The sequence below is a fragment of the Oncorhynchus gorbuscha genome, unplaced genomic scaffold (genome assembly GCF_021184085.1).
Source record: "Oncorhynchus gorbuscha isolate QuinsamMale2020 ecotype Even-year unplaced genomic scaffold, OgorEven_v1.0 Un_scaffold_103:::fragment_2:::debris, whole genome shotgun sequence".
Taxonomy (NCBI): Eukaryota; Metazoa; Chordata; class Actinopteri; order Salmoniformes; family Salmonidae; genus Oncorhynchus; species Oncorhynchus gorbuscha.
The window spans coordinates 398,232-416,160 of NW_025744396.1; the positions used below are offsets into that span (position 1 = coordinate 398,232).

Here is a 17,929-nt window from a genome sequence, read left to right on the forward strand (position 1 = left end):
GTCGGATGTGTCAGGGCTTGGAAACCATTACAGATTACAAAGGGAAGCACAGCTGAAGGCTGCCCAGTTATACGAGCCTACCAGACGAGTTAACTACTTCTATGCTCGCTTCGAAGCAAATACCATGCTCTCCGCAGACGATGTGAATAATACCTTTAAAAGGTCAACATTCACAGGGACGCAGGGCCAGACAGATTACCAGGACGTGTACTGCGAGCATGTGCTGACCAACTGTCAAGTGCCTTTACTGACATTTTCAACCTCTCCCTGTCTTAGTCTGTAATACCAACATGTTTTAAGCAGACCACCATAGTCCCTGTGCCCAAGAACTCTCAGGTAACTTGCCTAAATGACTGCCGACCCGTAGCACTCATGTCTGTAGCCATGGAGTGCTTTGAAAGGCTGGTCATGGCTCACATCAATACCATTATCCCAGAAACCCTAGACCCACTCCAATTTGCATGCCGCCCTTACAGACCTACAGGTGATGCAATCTCTATTGCAGTCCACACTGCCCTTTCCCATCTGGACAAAAGGAACACCTATGTGAGAAAGCTATTAATTGACTACAGCTCATCGTTCAGCAACATAGTGCCCTCAAAGCTCATCACTAAGCTAAGGACCCTGGCACTAAACACCTCCTTCTCCAACTGGATTCTAGACTTCCTGACGGGCCAACCCCGGGTGGTAAGAATATGTAACAACACATCCGCTACGCTGATCCTCAACACAGGGGCCCCTCAGGGGTGTGTGCTCAATCCCCTCCTGTACTCCCTGTTCACTCATGACTGCACGGCCAGGCACGACTCCAACAACATCATTACGTTTGACTTATCTTGAAGCCACTCCTGCGTTGTCTTAGCTGTGTGCTTATGGTCATTGTCCTGTTGGAAGGTGAACATTCACCTTCATCTGAACAGGTGTTCTAAAGGTGATTTGATAGTTTCTGATCTACCCCCTGGGAAATACCTCACCTTTAATGATTTTATTTGATAAGCATCTTGAAATGCATTTGTTGTAAGAAATGTGCCATATAAATAGTTTGATTGATTGGCTGACGACAACATTAACAACTACACAATACAATGTTTATTTATTCATGACACTAACATTCTTTAGTTTCTATATAAACACTTGTAAATCATCATTAATTTAGATTTTATCACTCAATTTGTCATCATTTACACACATGTCACCAAACTAAGTAGCCTATTTATTTGTAGGATGTACAAAGCAATTATAGTTGCCTCTCCTTTTAGGCTTTTCAATTATTAAAGTGTAGCTAATAATGCAACATCATGTTGAATGTTTTAACTCCTGTGAAATGTATAATGATTGTCTTACAAGGCATTAAAGCATTGCAAGAGTCTACAATCAGCTTGTTTCCGAAATTCACAAAGAGAGCTCCATACTGGGACTTCCTGACCAATAGTGGAAATCCATTGTGCACCAAAGTGCTGGTGGACATAGCTTCTTTTGACTGTGGCCAGTCGGCTTTCTTTTTCATTCTGACCATGCTCACAATATGTAAATGACCATATCTCCACCAATCTGTTCAGACTAGGATATGTTTATTTCTCAGAAGGTTTACTTTGCAGGCAGCATCATACAATATAATAGGTCAAAATATGTGTTAATGCACTTCCACAAATACCCAGCAGACAGCACAAGAGATCCACAATAGAACCAGGGAGATTGTTTTGAGTTTATACTCGAACTACTAGATTACCTACCAACTACTCTGAGAGTGTATTTGTGAAAAAATGTGACAGACTTGCTGGTAGGTAATAAACCTATTTTGGTGCATGAAAATGCCACTGAAGTGTGCTGTTCTAAAGTAATCCGTGCTGTTGTTTTTCTGAACAACTTTGCAGCGTCTCAAAAAAAATCGACAACCGGATGATGGCAGCCGAGTTTAGCGCCGCAGTGTCCCGGATGTAGTAGTGGGAGGGGGGACCTGCAGGCTGAGCTTCACCTTTCGGTAGATAGGGGCATAGCTAGTTGGTGTGCGCGCGAGTGGGAGATGGACCGAGAGCGTTCTTCCGATTAGCAACTGAAATACTCAGAACTATTAAAATAATATAACAGGTTGCTGAAGAAAACATAACTTAGTCCATCTTTCACATCCAATCCACACACACTAACACGGCATTGATGGTAATGTATGCAAGGAAACAACCGAGACTCAGCGATGGGTAAACAGCTCTAACGTTACTTCTATTCAGTTTTTTCTTCTCAGTTTTGACAATCCGCCATTTTTATTGCAATAAAAATAAGTACAAACTTATGGAAGCTATTCAGCTGTTGCAGATTATTGAACTGTTCTTGTTTTGTTTTTTTCATTGATGTTTGAGATCATTACAACCTGTTTCTTATTTTTTTTAGGTGCAACGACCGAAGGGATTCACAGCCCTACCAGGTACTTGTTAGCTAGCAACAAATAAGATTAAAATGGATACTCTAGTGCAGGCTTCTTGAGTACTACAGGCCTCGGTGCGGAAAATCGCAAAGTAGCGAATTTCCTTTGGGTTTGAACGAAAAACAATGCTGTATGTTGGTTAACATTACAATTATGACTGGTAGATTGTATACATAATTTAAACGTCGAATTTTGCTTTGTGAACACATTTACTAGCGAGTTTTATTGGAGCCCATAGTTAACTATAATTCCGGCCTATTCGTAATGTCACAGTTTGCGCGATATAAGATTAAGGAGCAAAGTTCAGAAAAATAAATGTAGTTAACTAAATAAACTTCATGTTGGTCACACCCAAATACTATAATACATTAGGTTTTATTTGAAATTAAGAATTAACGTTAGTAGCTAGCTATATATGGTCGGCATTAACGCTAACTAATGTTAGCTAACGTTAAATGATAAGACAGAAAAACACTTGAATTAGCTGTCTCCCACATCTATTGATTTCAAAATGTGGCGTTACACCCCACGTTTAGTTTGAGTCTTACATGCGCAGGGTTTAGCTAATCAATTGTCATTGCCCATCCATGGAGCCAATAGCTTGTGACGTACCCACAGCTGATCTAGCTAACTACCAGATTAAGTCACGACTTTTTAGAATTTGCAAGCTCTTGTAAACACATTTTCATGGCATGCGTATTATTTGGCTGCATAATTTTGGGGCTAATAAGCTTTTGTGCTATGCAACTTGTAATGATATCACATTCACAGACACTTAGTCAGACGTCTAGATTCAGCTCGAGCCTTTGGAATCGATCATGGCTCTGAATCGATTGCCGTTCCAGAATCTATTTTTGTTTTGATTTGTTTTCAGACCCTCAAGTACTCATCGAAGAGTCACCCCGGTGGTGATCACCGCCATGACAAGATGCGAGACACCGCAGATGCCACTCCACCATGTAAAATGCTTCGGCGATCTGACAGTCCTGACAACAAACACATTGACAGCACGGGGCATGGCAGGGCAAAGGCAGTCCACGCGCAGCGGGCCAGAGAGAGGGATGGAGGTGAGAGATGCATTTAAGATCTTTAAAAAAATTGTTCAAGTAGCTAACCACCAGTGTCTGTTAGTTTCTCCCTATGCAAATCTTACTACTGACATGTATTCTGCTATTCATTTGTTAAGCTGTATGGTGTAGGCCGAGTCAGAAATATGGTGTTGCTAAGATCAAGCATACGTGTATGTCGCTCTGAGTGTCTGTCTGCTAAATGACTAAAATTTAAATTTTAAAAGTAATTTCTCTCAAATGATGTTGCCATTATAGATCTGAAGTGCAAAGGCAACAGCTCTGTCTAGTCACATGCCTTAAATCTATCTTTAAAGATGCACTATGCAGAAATGGCTCCACATTTACATTTACATTTAAGTCATTTAGCAGACGCTCTTATCCAGAGCGACTTACAAATTGGACCATTTCCTTGTTGCTAAAATACCATTAGTTTGCCTAATTTCAGTTTTGACAAAACAAGCAGTCATTGTGTAGAGCATAATAGAACCATCTAACCCGCTGGGAAATATATTTTCCAAAACCAAAAATGTTGTATATTGTTTGAAGCTTGTGTACAAAACTGAAAGTAAAAGACAAAAATGAAACTTCTGAACGGGAAGCATAGAAATAGCACATAGATGGTTTAATGACACACTTATTGGAAGTGAAAGACTGCACAGTGCCTCATATGTGCTGCTTAGTATATTTATAAGACAGTGACAATCTAGTCCAGCATATCAGCCAGGACAACACATGTAATAAATCATGGCAGAGGTGTAAATCATAAGAAAGATCATCTAACAAATCAGAAGTGTATGTCTAAACCTAGAATCGTATTCATATCCTCTCGGTTCTCCTGTTTTCTGAGTTTGGGCTCTGAATGAGGTTCATTATCCCTGGTATTTTGATCTTGAATTGAACACTTAAGTTACTCTACCTTCTGCATTGTCAAACAGTAGTCGGATGGCACTCTCTAGGATAGGTAAGACTAGACAATATTCTGAGTGCTGTGGTGAAACTAGACTGTCAGATTCATGAAAACTAGCTAGCTGGCGGATGCCAGCTCTGTAAAGCGCATCTCCTTCACTAGCACTTAATTTCACTGTCTACACTAGTCAGCCTGCTCATTGTACACTGATACTCATATGCTTACCTAAAACAGTGTTTTGAATAGGGTTACCAGTTGTGCCTTGTTACCGATTTGATGTGATCTGTTAGCATTGTGTTTTTCATCCCAATTCTAAATATGTCCATAACCAACTATTTGCAAATGCACACTATTAACATTGACTAGTTTTGTCAACTATTAGCCTCTATTTGGATGTAGCCTCTTTAACCATTGACCAAACTGCTAATGTTTCATTGTAATATTATTTTAAGAATAGTATTCACACACCAACTTTGGAGATTTGGTCATGAGATAACAGCAGTATGGTGCTCAACCTTCATTTCCCATTATACTGTACTTCTGGTCTGCTCTGTACCTGTTTAAGTCCAGCTGTGCATTATTTAAGCCTATTTACTGGCAGTGTGTTTGCCTATTTCTTGCAGGGCCTAAAATGAACACCTGTACAAATGTGGGTAGATTTTGTCATTGGTGGGTAAAGATGTCTATTTCACCCACCACGTTGGTGGCATTTCACTCTTTGTGAATGAAAGTAAATGCTGCAGTAGCTGTATTCAAAGTATTTCTGCGGCCTTGTTTCATAGCTGGTAAATTAATTTCACAAAGTCAAAGAACTACGAATCCTACTATAGCCTATCCACCTGGCGCTGCAACACTGCCTGGCTTGGGTCTGTGCGCATGTGAAGAGCTGAGTGAGATACGCTTTTAGAAGCGCTGCGCACGGGTACAAAAGTTGGTCTAATTTACTTGTCTACTGAAGTGACACTGCCCTTGTGTTTCTTGGCTATTTACATTGTATTGTTAACAAGCTAGGTTTTTCAATGTTGGAGTTTCAACTGTTAGGGAAGAGAAGACGACTCAGGCACAAACATGACATTTCCACGGTAACCTCCCACCCTTAAAGGGGCAGGTGAAATGTTTGTTTCTGATCTTTTGGTTAACTTCTTAGTGATCCCTTCACGCGCCAAATTCAAAAACTGAAATACTCATAATAATTAATAAATCATACAAGTGTTATACACCGGTTTAAAGATGGACTTCTTGTTAATCCAGCCACTGTGTCAGATTTCAAAAGGGCTTTACAGCAAACGCAAACCATGCTATTATGAGGACGGCACCCGATCAAACATACACATGATAATCATAATTCAACTCGCCAGGCACAACACAAAAGTATAAATAACATATTATTCATGCCTTACCTTTGAAGATCTTCTTTTTTTGGCACTCCAATATGTCCATTATACATCACAAATGGTCCTTTTGTTTGATTAGTTCTGTCTATCACCAAAATGTCCATTTATTTGGCGCGTTTGATTTTGAAAATACACCGGTTCCAACTTGCGCAACATGCCTAACATGCCTACAAAGTATCTAATAAGTTACCTGTAAAACTTGATCCAGACTCTTCAAACAACTTTAGGTATTTTTTAACATAAATGATCGATACAATTTAAGACGGGATAAACTGTGTTCAATAGCGGATAAAAACAAAGTGGAGTGAGTTCAGGCTTTCAGCCTCTAACAAACAGTACACTTCACTCGACCCTCATTCTGAACTGCCTTACTTCTTCATTTCTCAAAGGAAAAACAATCTCTAAAGACTGACATCCAGTGGAAGCGATAGGAACTGCAAGCAAGTGCCTTAGAAATCCAGGTATCCATAGAAATCCCATTGAAAAGATAGTGACCTCAATATTTTTCCCTGGATGGTTTGTCCTCAGGGTTTCGCCTGCCAAATAAGTTATGTTATACTCACAGACATCATTCAAACAGTTTTAGAAACTTCAGTGTTTTCTATCCAAATCTACTAATAATATGCATATCCTAGCTTCTGGGCCTGAGTAGCAGGCAGTTTACTTTGGGCACACTTTTCATCCGGATGTGAAAATAGTGACCCCTAGCCTTAAGAAGTTTAAGATTCAGGTCACAAATTAAACAATATACCACGATACTTCTTACTAGTAATACATTTATTGTTTTAGAAAAATTACTAAGCATGTTCATCTATTTTTTTGTGTGTTTTTGTTGGTGCAATTTTAGGGAGAAAATCTGGAGGAAAAGATATGAGTGTCTGGTAGCTTTTTAAATCTATCTGCCACAGTGGCTGGTGGGCTTTGGTCACTATCCAAAATGTCTGCCCTCTTTTTCCCTACCCTGACTGGAAATCGGTCGTTGTTTGTCTTTATCCACAATGAGAATGGCATAACCAACCTAACCTAGCCAGACATGTATGAACAGTGAAATACCAGTGTATAGGTTTGTTTACTTCAATATCATGCTGAACATCTGTGGCACATACGCTATATACAAGGGACATCTGGGCCTGTATTCATCAATCATGTGCGATTATGAGTGCTGGCCTAGAATCGGGTCTCTCCTGTCCATGTAATCTTAGTCATTACGATCTAAAAGGCAAAACTTTTTGTGTATCATCACTCTTCTGAGATACTTTATACAGGCCCTGAATTAAGCCCCACTCTAAGTCAGTACACACAGTTCTTGCCTGTACCATACAATGTAAATACTATACAGAAGGAAGCCTGCCTAATTACATATGATTAAATTAATTACTGTGGTTGGCTCATCATTCACTGAACAAAATTATAAATGCAACATTTTAAATTGTTGGTCCTATGTTTTATGAGCTGAAATAAAAGATCCCAGAAATGTTACATATGCACAAAAAGCTTATTTCTCAAATTGTGCGTCGCGTGCACGTGCGTTGCAAAAATAAATGTCAAAATCCATGTTATGCATTTATTGCACACAACGAGCATCTGCGTTGCCAAGGGCTAAAATAGAAGTCATTGCTATTTCTGACGCAGATCGCGCTGCAAGTCCTGCCTCTCCCATCTCCTCATTGGCTTATAGAAGCAGGTACCCACATGCCATCTCCTCATTGGTTATACCCACGTGGGTGATTGAAAGACTAACTGTTTTGCCGGTCGTCGTGGTAATACTATGAAAGTTTAGATGCCAATCGCCATATAAGTTCAAAGATGAAAAAGCCGGGAAGGAGGAGAGATGACTAGAAACGATTCGGTTGACCGTTTTATGTGTGGATTAATTCTCGGAGTAGAGGACCTTGTGCAGTTTGGGTAAAATAACAACTCAATGTTTATATCCCAGGAAAAATTAGCTAGCAACAGCAAGCTAGCTAAATAGGACAAATTAGCTAGCATGTGCAAGCTAGCTAGATAAATTGCCATACATGTTTAATGCTTTTCAACCTGTCTCCAAATTAATGTAATTGGTTCAGAGTTTGTTTTGATATTTTAACCTGTGTGTCATGAACACGTTTTGTGTGGGGGGACAAAATGCATTTATGCGTGCCAGCCGTTTTGGGTTCCGTGTCAGTGAGCATTTCTCCTTTGCCAAGATAATCCAGGTGTGGCATATCAAGATGCTTATTAAACAGCATGATCATTACACGGTGCACCTTGTGCTGAGGACAATAAAATTTACATTTACATTTAAGTCATTTAGCAGACGCTCTTATCCAGAGCGACTTTACTCCACAATACTAACCTAAATGAGAGTGAAAAGGAGGCCTTTCTAAAATGTGCAGTTTTGTCTCGCAACACTGTCCTGTGTGGCTCAGTTGGTAGAGCATGGCACTTGCAATGCAAGGCTTGTGGGTTTGATTCCCACGGGGGACCAGTGCAACAAAAATATGGAAATGTATGCACTCACTACTACTATACGTCACTCTGGATAAGAGCATCTGCTAAATGACTAAAATGTAAATGTAATGCCACAGATGTCAAGCTTTGAGAGAGTGTGTAATTTGCATGCTGACTGCAAGAATGTCCTCCAGAGTCCAGAGGATGGAATGTTCGTTTCTCTACCAACATCGTTTTAGAGAATTTGGCAGTACGTTCAACCGGCCTCACAACCGCTTTCTAGGGTTAAAGCGTGGTGTGGGCAAGCAGTTTACTGATGTCAGCTTTATGAACAGGGTGTCCCATGGTGGGGTTATGGTATGGGCAGGCATTAAGCTATGGACAACAGACATGATTGCATTTTATCAATACACGTTTGAATGCACAAAAACTCTGATCTGATCCTGAGGCCCATTTTCTTTACGCGTATCTGACCAACAGATGCATATCTGTATTCCCAGTCATGTGAAATCCATAGATAAAGGCCGTATGAATTTATTTCAATTGACTGATTTCCTCATATGAACTGTAACTCAGTAAAATCAATGAAATTGTTTTATTTATGTTCAGTGTGTTTATTCTAGGCAAAACATGCCTTTGCCATGACATACAAACTCACCTTGTGATATACTCATTTTACTCCTTAGGCCCCTTGTAACTCTCTAGGCTTGTTGCGAGAACAATTTTTTTAAAGGTGTGAGTAGTTCTGACAAGTGCTAGAAAATGGCAGTGAATTTCTGATTTGTTCCGCTTAAATTATACATGCATTCTTTCCCCAATCTCACTTTTGGTAGGAGCTAACTAGCGTTCACCCCATACTGTTACCAGGAGTTGCAACCAAAAGTATATTCTTGTAAACTATGGAGCGATATGGGACTGGCAAAGATTTTCAGCTTGCAGGCAGAAGCTGGAATAAGTTTGAGTGACAGTGAGCGCTTTGCATAGGCGATTTGTTTGTTTATGATGTATTTTTTGAAACTAGAAAAAAATGCCTGGAACGTAAAATAACGTAGTCTGCCAGTTTCCATGTTTTTAAAATAACTGTTCTGTTCCGGGACAGTATGGATCACTTTCGTTCCTTGAAATGTTATTTTCCTGTTTGTTGGTTCTGTTCCTTGAACCGGTTCCAACCCCTGATTGGCCCCGTGTGTTGCAGCCTGCCAACCCTTCTATCATTTTCCATCATGCCATATAACAAACAATAGTTGGCCACAGCACCTAGACCTACAGCACGGGATGAGGAGTTAACTTGTAGGGCTAGGGCCCTATTAGTATGCTTTTAAAATGTAGAAATACTTGAAATAACTCATCTGACATGACATAATTGTTAAAAGCAATGCAATGGCAAGCTTGCTAAAAAAACTTTAGTAATGTCAGCTCAATGATCACTTCAATGAAGGAAAGATGCATGTTAAGAGTATTTGAACCGTGCCAAAGTTGGTAGACCCAGACGTTGACAGCTACTTATTTCCCCATAGTCACTTTGATGCACAGTACTACAAACTAAGCCTCAATGTTTCACCATCTTCAGGGGAGCATAAGGAAATCCTTAATTGAATACCTTTTCAGACTTTGCCATGTTAATGTAAAGGCCACAATAGTCTAAAATAGCTGTTCGTTAATCTTTTCAGTGTTAGTTTTTGGTACAGTTAAGTATTCTGTGCAAGAAGTACCCTTATCAATGAACAACGGAATGAATTACAAGAAATACATTAAAAAAATAAACCATCCTTCTGTGAGTTGCGTCTGTGGTCTGAAATAAGGCTCCTGCCCATTTCAATTGGTCTCCTAATATGAGTATCTGCCATATTTCTATTCAATTTTGATTATCACAACATTTCTTACAAGGTAATAGTTGACAATGTCACTATTTTTTTTATATTGTCTTAGTTCATTTTATTATCTGGTGGAACATCTTTTGATAAAGCACACCCAAAAAATGCATCGCCTTATTCACCGATTTGTCTCCAATGACAGTGAACGTTCAATCTATTCCAGTAATGGAACACCTGATTTCAAGTAATCAAGGGCTTGATGATCAGTTGATTAATTTAATCATGTGTGCTTGTACTAGAATAGATAAGTGGAGTGGCTGGAGGCACTCTTCAGTCACCTGTTGATACCCTTTTCGTTCGCCTCAGATAATGTTCAGGGTCGGAAATTAACTTTTTGGGCCACCAGCCACTGTGGCTGGTAGATAAAGAAAATCTACCAGCCAAAAATCACAAAATAACTGAGCGTGCATTCTGTTTCAAAAACAAATGTTTTACCAGTAAAAAGTATTGGGGTATAATGCTTAATTGTATTTTTTTTAAACCAAAATATGTTAAAATGCATCATTTAGAGCCAATAATAAAAACAACTTATCAAGAATCAACAAAGTGCCTGCCCTGCCACAAAATGCTGTTTATTTGTAATTCGTTTTGATAAGCAGTACATGATGTGCTCCTAATTAGAAATGTAGAAGCACACACATCTAGGAGAACAATGAGTAAAAGTTTTTGGCAGTGATCCACCAAGCACAATCATTAGGTGAGACAAATGTTCAGCTGGCCTTTTTAAGGGACGAGATGTTACCGACTTTCCTTTTGCACTCGCTTGTCTGTGATGAAACAAATCAATGACTGCGATGTCCCCCAGCAGCAAACTCAAAGTAACGTTGAAAAACCACTTTGCATGTGAACAAAACGATGTTCTAGCCAAGAAACATTAGGACAAAGTCATACTTCACTATCCTTTCTAGTCAATTTCAAATCAAATGTAACTATTTGTCACGTGTGCCAAATACAAATGTAGACCTTACAGTGAAAGGCTTACGTACAAGCCCTTAACCAACAGTACAATGAACATGCATAGATAATAAACAGCGAGCACAGCAGTGTACAAAACAAATCTGGGGGGGGGGGTTGCCATACGAACAACCCTCTGTGGCGCCTTACGGTCAGATGCCGAGCAATTGCCATACCAGGCGGTGATGCTCTCGGTGGTGCAGCTATAGAAACTTTTGGATATCTGGGGACCCATGCCTAATCTTTTCCGTCTCCAGGAAGAAAAAGGTGTTGTGCCCTCTTCACGACTGTCTTGGTGTGTTTGGACCATGATAGTTCGTTGGTGTGTTTGGACCATGATAGTTCGTTGGTGATGTGGACACCAAGGAATTTGAAGCTCTCGACCCTCTCCACTACAGCCCTGTCGATGTTAATGGGGGAATGTTCGGGCCCGTCTTTTCCTGTAGTCCAGGAAAAGGTCAGCTTCTTTGTCTTGCTCACATTGAGGGAGAGGTTGTAGTCTTGGCACCACACTGCCAGGTCTCTGACACGCCTATAGGCTGTCTCATCATTGTCGGTGATCAGGCTGTTGTTGTCAGCAATGTTAATGTTGTTTGAGTCGTGGGTGTACAGGAGGGATCTAAGTACACACTCAGTGTGGTAGACGTGTTGTTGCCTACCCTTACCACCTGTCAGGAACTCCAGGATCCATTTGCAGAGGGAGGTGTTTAGTCCCAGGGTCCTTAGCTTAGTGATGAGCTTCGTGGGCATTATGGTGTTGAATGATGAGTTGTAGTCAATGAACAGCATTTTGTCCATGTGGGAAAGGGCAGTGTAGAGTGCGATTGAGATTGCGTCATCTGTGGATCTTTTGGGGCGGTATGCGAATTGGAGTGGTTCTAGGGTATCTGGAGAGATGCTGTTGATGTGAGCCATGACCAACCTTTCAAAGCACTTCATGGCTACTGATGTGAGTGCTACGGGTAGGTAATCATTTAGGCAGGTTACCTTCGCTTCATTGGGCACAGGGACTATGGGTGGTCTGCTTGAAACATGTAGGTATTACAGATTAGAGGTCGACCGATTAATCGGAATGGGCGATTAATTAGGGCCTATTTCAAGTTTTTATAACAATCGGAAATCGGTATTTTGGGGCGCCGATTAAAAAATAATTACATTTTTTATGTTTTTTTATACCTTTTATTTAGCTAGGCAAGTCCGTTAAGAGCACATTCTTATTTTTAATGACGGCCTAGGAACGATGGGTTAATAACTGCCTCGTTCATGGGCAAAACCACAGATTTTCACCTTGTCAGCTCGGGGGATCCAATTTTACTAGTCCAACGCAATCACGATCTGCCTCTCTCTCGTTGCACTCCACAAGGAGACTAGCTAGCATTAAATTTCTTATAAAAACAATCAATCAATCAATCATAATCACTAGTTAACTACACATGGTTGATATTACTAGATATTATCTAGCGTGTCCTGCGTTGCATATAATCTGACTGAGCATACAAGTATCTGACTGAGTGGTGGTAGGCAGAAGCAGGCGTGTAAACATTCATACTGTTACACTGGCAATACTAAAGTGCCTATAAGAACATCCAATAGTCAAAGGTTAATGAAATACAAATGTTATAGAGGGAAATAGTCCTATAGTAACTACAACCTCTTACCTGGGAATATTGAAGACTCATGTTAAAAGGAACCACCAGCTTTCATATGTTCTCATGTTTTGAGCAAGGAACTCAAAACATTAGCTTTCTTACATAGCACATATTGCACTTTTATTTTCTTCTCCAACACTTTGTTTTTGCATTATTTAAACCAAATTGAACATGTTTCATTATTTACTTGGGCTAAATTGATTTTGAACTATTATATTAAGTTAAAATAAGTGTTCATTCAGTATTGTTGTAATTGTCATTATTACAAATAAATTAATAAAAATTGTCCGATTAATCGGTATCGGCCCTTTTGGTCCTCCAATAATCGGTATCGGCGTTGAAAAATCATTATCGGTCGACCTCTTACAGATGTCAGGGAGAAGTTGAACATGTCAGTGAAGACACCTCCCAGTTGGTCATCGCATGCTTTGAGTACACGTCCTGGTAATCTGTCAGGCTTTGTGGATCTTGACCTGTTTAAAGGTCTTGCTCACATTGGCTACCGAGAGCGTTATCACAGTCGTCCAGAACTGCTGGTGGGTGCTCTCGTGCCTCAAAGCGAGCATAAAGGGCATTTAGCTCGTCTAGTAGGCTTGCATCACTGTGCAGCTTACGTCTGTGTTTCCCTTTGTAGTCCGTAATAGTTTTCAAGCCCTGTCACATCCAAAGAGTGTTAGAGCCAGTGTAGTATAATTAAAATTTAGTCCTCTATTGACACTTTGCTTGTTTGATGGTTCGTCTGAGGGCATAGCAGGATTTCTTATAAGCGTCCGGATTAGTGTCCCGCTCCTTGGAAGCGGCAGCTCTAGCCTTTAGCACGATGCGGATGTTGCCTGTAATCCATGGCTTCTGGTTGGGGTACGTACGGTCACTTTGGGGATGACAAACTTCTAATTTGTAAGTCGCTCTGGATAAGAGCGTCTGCTAAATGACTTAAATGTAAATGTAAATGTACATGTGGGCTTTGGATTAAATTTTTTTTTTTTTTTAAACTTTTTCCAAGTGGTCTATGTTGCCAACATGGTTGTTGAAATATACATTCTTAATTTCCAACCTTGAGAATGTTCGCATGATGATTTTGCCTGGACAGAATAAACAAAAACATGCTAAATGTATCTCGAGCCCATGGTAGCAGGATGGTTCAGGTATGGACCCGAAAGACATCAGGGCTTGTATTTAGTGTCTGAAACTAGGAGAGATCATCTACGATCAGGTCCTCCCTGTCCATCTAATCTTATTCATTATCTAAAAGGCAAAAATTATCCTAAAACAGTACTCCTCCTCTAAGAGCCATAGGGCTCTTGCCAAAAATAGTGCCCCACATAGGTAATAGGGACACAACCCTTGCCCTTTAGGAGTTATCCCTTAAAGTTAAATGCCTTTCAGCATCCCCTATTATTCTCGCTCTCCACTGTTGATACTGCTGTCAGTACAGAGATGCCACAGCTAATCTGTCCACTGTGACATAGCTACTTTGTGACATAGCTACTTCCTCCACCTGCTGCGTTTGGTGATGCTATGTCCCTGTCCCAAATTGCAACCTATTCCCTATATAGTGCATTATCTTTGATCAGATCCCTATGGTCTCTTGTCAAAAGTAGTGCGCTATATAGGAATTAGGATATCCTGGTTCCCTTAGGCTTCTGCCTCTGACTCATACCTGCCGCATGGGACTGGGAGCTTTCTCTCACACACACACACACACACACACACACACACACACACACACACACACACACACACACACACACACACACACACACACACACACACACACACACACACACACACACACACACACACACACACACACACACACACACACACACACACACACACACACAGCAACCTTCCTCCTCCCTCTGGGCCTGCAGCCACAGGCAATATGGCCCACTGTGTTAACACGCCATTGTATCTGCATCACAAAGAATTAAAAGGAAAAAACTTATGAGATACAGCAAACACTATCTGCTATTGATGCAGACAAGTCTTTTTATTTGGCATTGGTTTCCAGTTAAACAAGGTTTAACTTTTGAATTTGTGAATTGGAAATATGTGTATTTCTGGCAAGTCAGTTTTCCTAACTGCGTTTTGGATTTGCAAGCCAGTGTTGTGTTTGATAGGTTACGTTAATATGTAGCTTAGTAATTACCTTCACTAATTTGCATTAGCTGAGTACCTCTGTCAATCTCTGGATGTTAGCCTATAAGCTACTTCTGTTTACTTCTACTTTTTTTTTACCTTACTTGGGGTAGTTCTGTGCCACTGTTTTTATTTGCCTTGTCAAATGTTTAACTGTGACCTTTCTGTGATGCTTATCTGATTATGGGGATGCCTCTGAGGTCTAGCTGCTAGTTAAAATTCTTCTAGAAATAGATTGCCAGATTCAGTTGTGCATTAACAATGTAACTTTGTTTACTAACTTGTTATTTTGAGAAGTGGTTTACTTGTAATGTGAATCTGTGTAATATTTATACCCCAAAATAAATACTACAGTGTAGTTTTGATTCCAATTGAGGCACTGGTTTCTTCTTCTCGTGGTAGTTGGATGCACTTATCAGTCAGCGATTATTCTTATTAGGCTGATGTCTGGCTGACGCATTCTAAGCTTACCAAAAAAGTAAGGCTACAATGTATTATCTTGAGTTTCTGTTACAGACTGAATGGGACAAGTGAAAGGACTTATATCTAGCAATATGATACTTGCCTGTTGGTTGAATAAAAAACAACTTTTCTGTTCTTTCTAGGGACCAGTTATTCTCCACAGGAAAATTCACACAACCACAGCACCCATCATAGCAGCTCCAATTCACATTCGAACCCCAGCAAGACATCAGACGCAGTAAGTACATTACACGCTTGCCACCTTTGCGTTGTTGATGTTAAAGCATGGTGGCCTGGACAATGTCCCAATCTCTCATTTTCTCTGAAGTGTACACTTATTCACTTCCCTGCGTGGATTTGAAAGGAAATTATTGGTTTTAAGAAATAAGCTGCTGATGCCTAAAATAGTCCAATGACTTGACATTTGTGGGAAGGAGTGTACAAGTGTACACGTTTCCCTAATCATTTGCTGAACATCTTCAATGTGCTAAATGCGTCAGTCGGTCTCTTGAGTGGGACTCTATAGCCAGACACTGGACCAGACCAGGGTTCGTATGTATCAAGCATTCCAGACATAAACTATTATGTCCAACATAAACTATTGTCCTGTGGCCTGGGAATAACATTTTGGACAAGTGGATCTTGTCAGTCACTGACTTGTCCAGGCCAGTAACTTCTCAGCACATTTTGCATTCCAATTTGACATTTACCTGCTCTGTCAGTCTGCCATCTGAAAACCATTGAAGACCACATGCTGAAAAGTCATACTATTTGTATTTGAGCAATATGATTGGGTGGTAAAGCACCACACTCACAACTTACAGCAGTACATTACTAGGTGACACGCCCATGAGCCTTGCAGAGCAAAAATAAGCATTCATCAATCCACCCGCTGATCTTATGTTATTTATTTTAGGTGAACATACTTGCAATAGTCTGTCTAATGTTCATTTTATGCAAAAGGTGTATTGATATCTAAAGGGGCAACATCTTATTCTTAAAATGTGACTCGTTTCAGGAAACTAGGCATATGTTGCGTGTCACTACTTCACAGGAGAGCCATTTGAGAGCTTATGTTTTTGATCAAAATGTGTTTGTTTGTTTGTCAGAAATGCCTTCTGGAAAGTGAACTTTAATGTACCTTAACATACTTGTATACCATCTGTAAATACTAATACAATTAAATTACGAGCCTAGTTGGTTTAGCCACAGAAAAAGTCAGCAACCTTCCTGCTAGCCATGATTGGCTGAGATGAGTTGGCTGGACATGCTGAGAGAGGAGTTCAGATTGGTCTGCCATATAGCACGCTTCTGTCTATTTGAGCTGGTCAGTGTATGTAGGTAATCCTGTCTTAACGTGGATTAAAAAATATATGTATGTATCACGTCAATGTTGCTCTCCACTTTCTGGAGGACTGAGTTTTGAAATCAGTGGAATTCGAGTATGATGGCTAAGGAGCTGGAGAAAGGACCTGTCTCCGAATAACATCTTCAAACTAAGGGCAACCATGGCATCTGACAGGCAGAGGCGTCCATCCATGATAGTCTAGCTATCGGCATTTTTTCCGATATTATACGTTTATAATTTTGACAGTCGTTTTCATATCAAGTTTGTATACTGTTAGCTTGCAAGCCAGCTAACCTTACGTGTATGATATTATTCGTATCTCAGAGCCATTTGCTTTGCTAGATATAGCCCGATGCTAGCTAGCTAACATTGAACCTGGTTGGTTAGCTGCCTGCAGATTCATGCAGGGTAGTAACATTATGAGTTGGGATTATGGTTCATTCTTTTACCTAGCTAGCTACATGTTTCAACAAAAGACTCCAATTTGCAAGTAACCATTTCAATAGAATGTCAATACGTCAACTGTTGCTAGACATAGCTGGTAAATTCCCTCTGGCTATCTACTCTGATTTCAGAGCACTCTCGTCTGTGTGCCAGAGCGCAGAATAACGGACAAATTTATGGACGGTCAACACCCGTTGAATATGGCCAGTGTCCGTAAACGTTGGCAAGAAAGCGCAAATTGTTGTCAGCAGCATAGTTGCAATCACCAATGCTCTGGATAACATAACCGCCTAACCTGCACTGCGAGGGCAAGTAAAATGGTCAGTGAACGGTTCTCTCATGTTAGCCAGTTTGCTTGACTGTTAGGACAGAACGCTCGGCTCAATCCTTGAAGAGTGATGGTTGGGTGTAAAGCTTAAGAGGATGTGAACGATGCTGAATTACTAGTAGTAGTAGTAGTAGTACCAAAACATTCAAAGGACCTTTTCTCAAAAAGTTACAAGTTTATCAACTTTAAAACCAGAATTACTTTTCCATTGTTCCTCAAATGCAGTGTATGATATACCATTTTGTAGCTCTGTTTCTGCTTTTATCCAATGATTTGTTGCTACAAGACCAAATCAAGGCGGTTGGTCACAAATGACATATTATACAAACAAAAATGAATGCTATGAATACAGTGCAATGTTAAAAAATGGATTAGCGTCCCACCTGGCCAACATCCAGTGAGATTGCAGAGCGCCAAATTCAAATACAGAAATACTCATAAAAATTCAGAAAACTAAATATATTTTACATAGTTTTAAAGATGAACTTCTTGTGAATCCAACCACTGT

At 40.2% G+C, this 17,929-nt stretch overlaps 1 protein-coding gene across 1 annotated transcript in view; it reads left to right on the forward strand.

Moving 5' to 3' along the window:
• Window positions 1-1,975: 1,975 nt before the first annotated feature.
• The window catches only part of LOC124016881 (WW domain-containing adapter protein with coiled-coil-like), a 67,681-nt gene continuing 51,727 nt past the window's right edge, over window positions 1,976-17,929 (forward strand). The window contains exons 1-4 of the mRNA XM_046332222.1: window positions 1,976-2,195; window positions 2,386-2,419; window positions 3,294-3,486; window positions 15,445-15,539. Coding sequence (XP_046188178.1) covers window positions 2,155-2,195; window positions 2,386-2,419; window positions 3,294-3,486; window positions 15,445-15,539 — 363 coding nt within the window. The 5' untranslated portion in view covers window positions 1,976-2,154. The remainder of the gene's footprint in view (window positions 2,196-2,385; window positions 2,420-3,293; window positions 3,487-15,444; window positions 15,540-17,929) is intronic.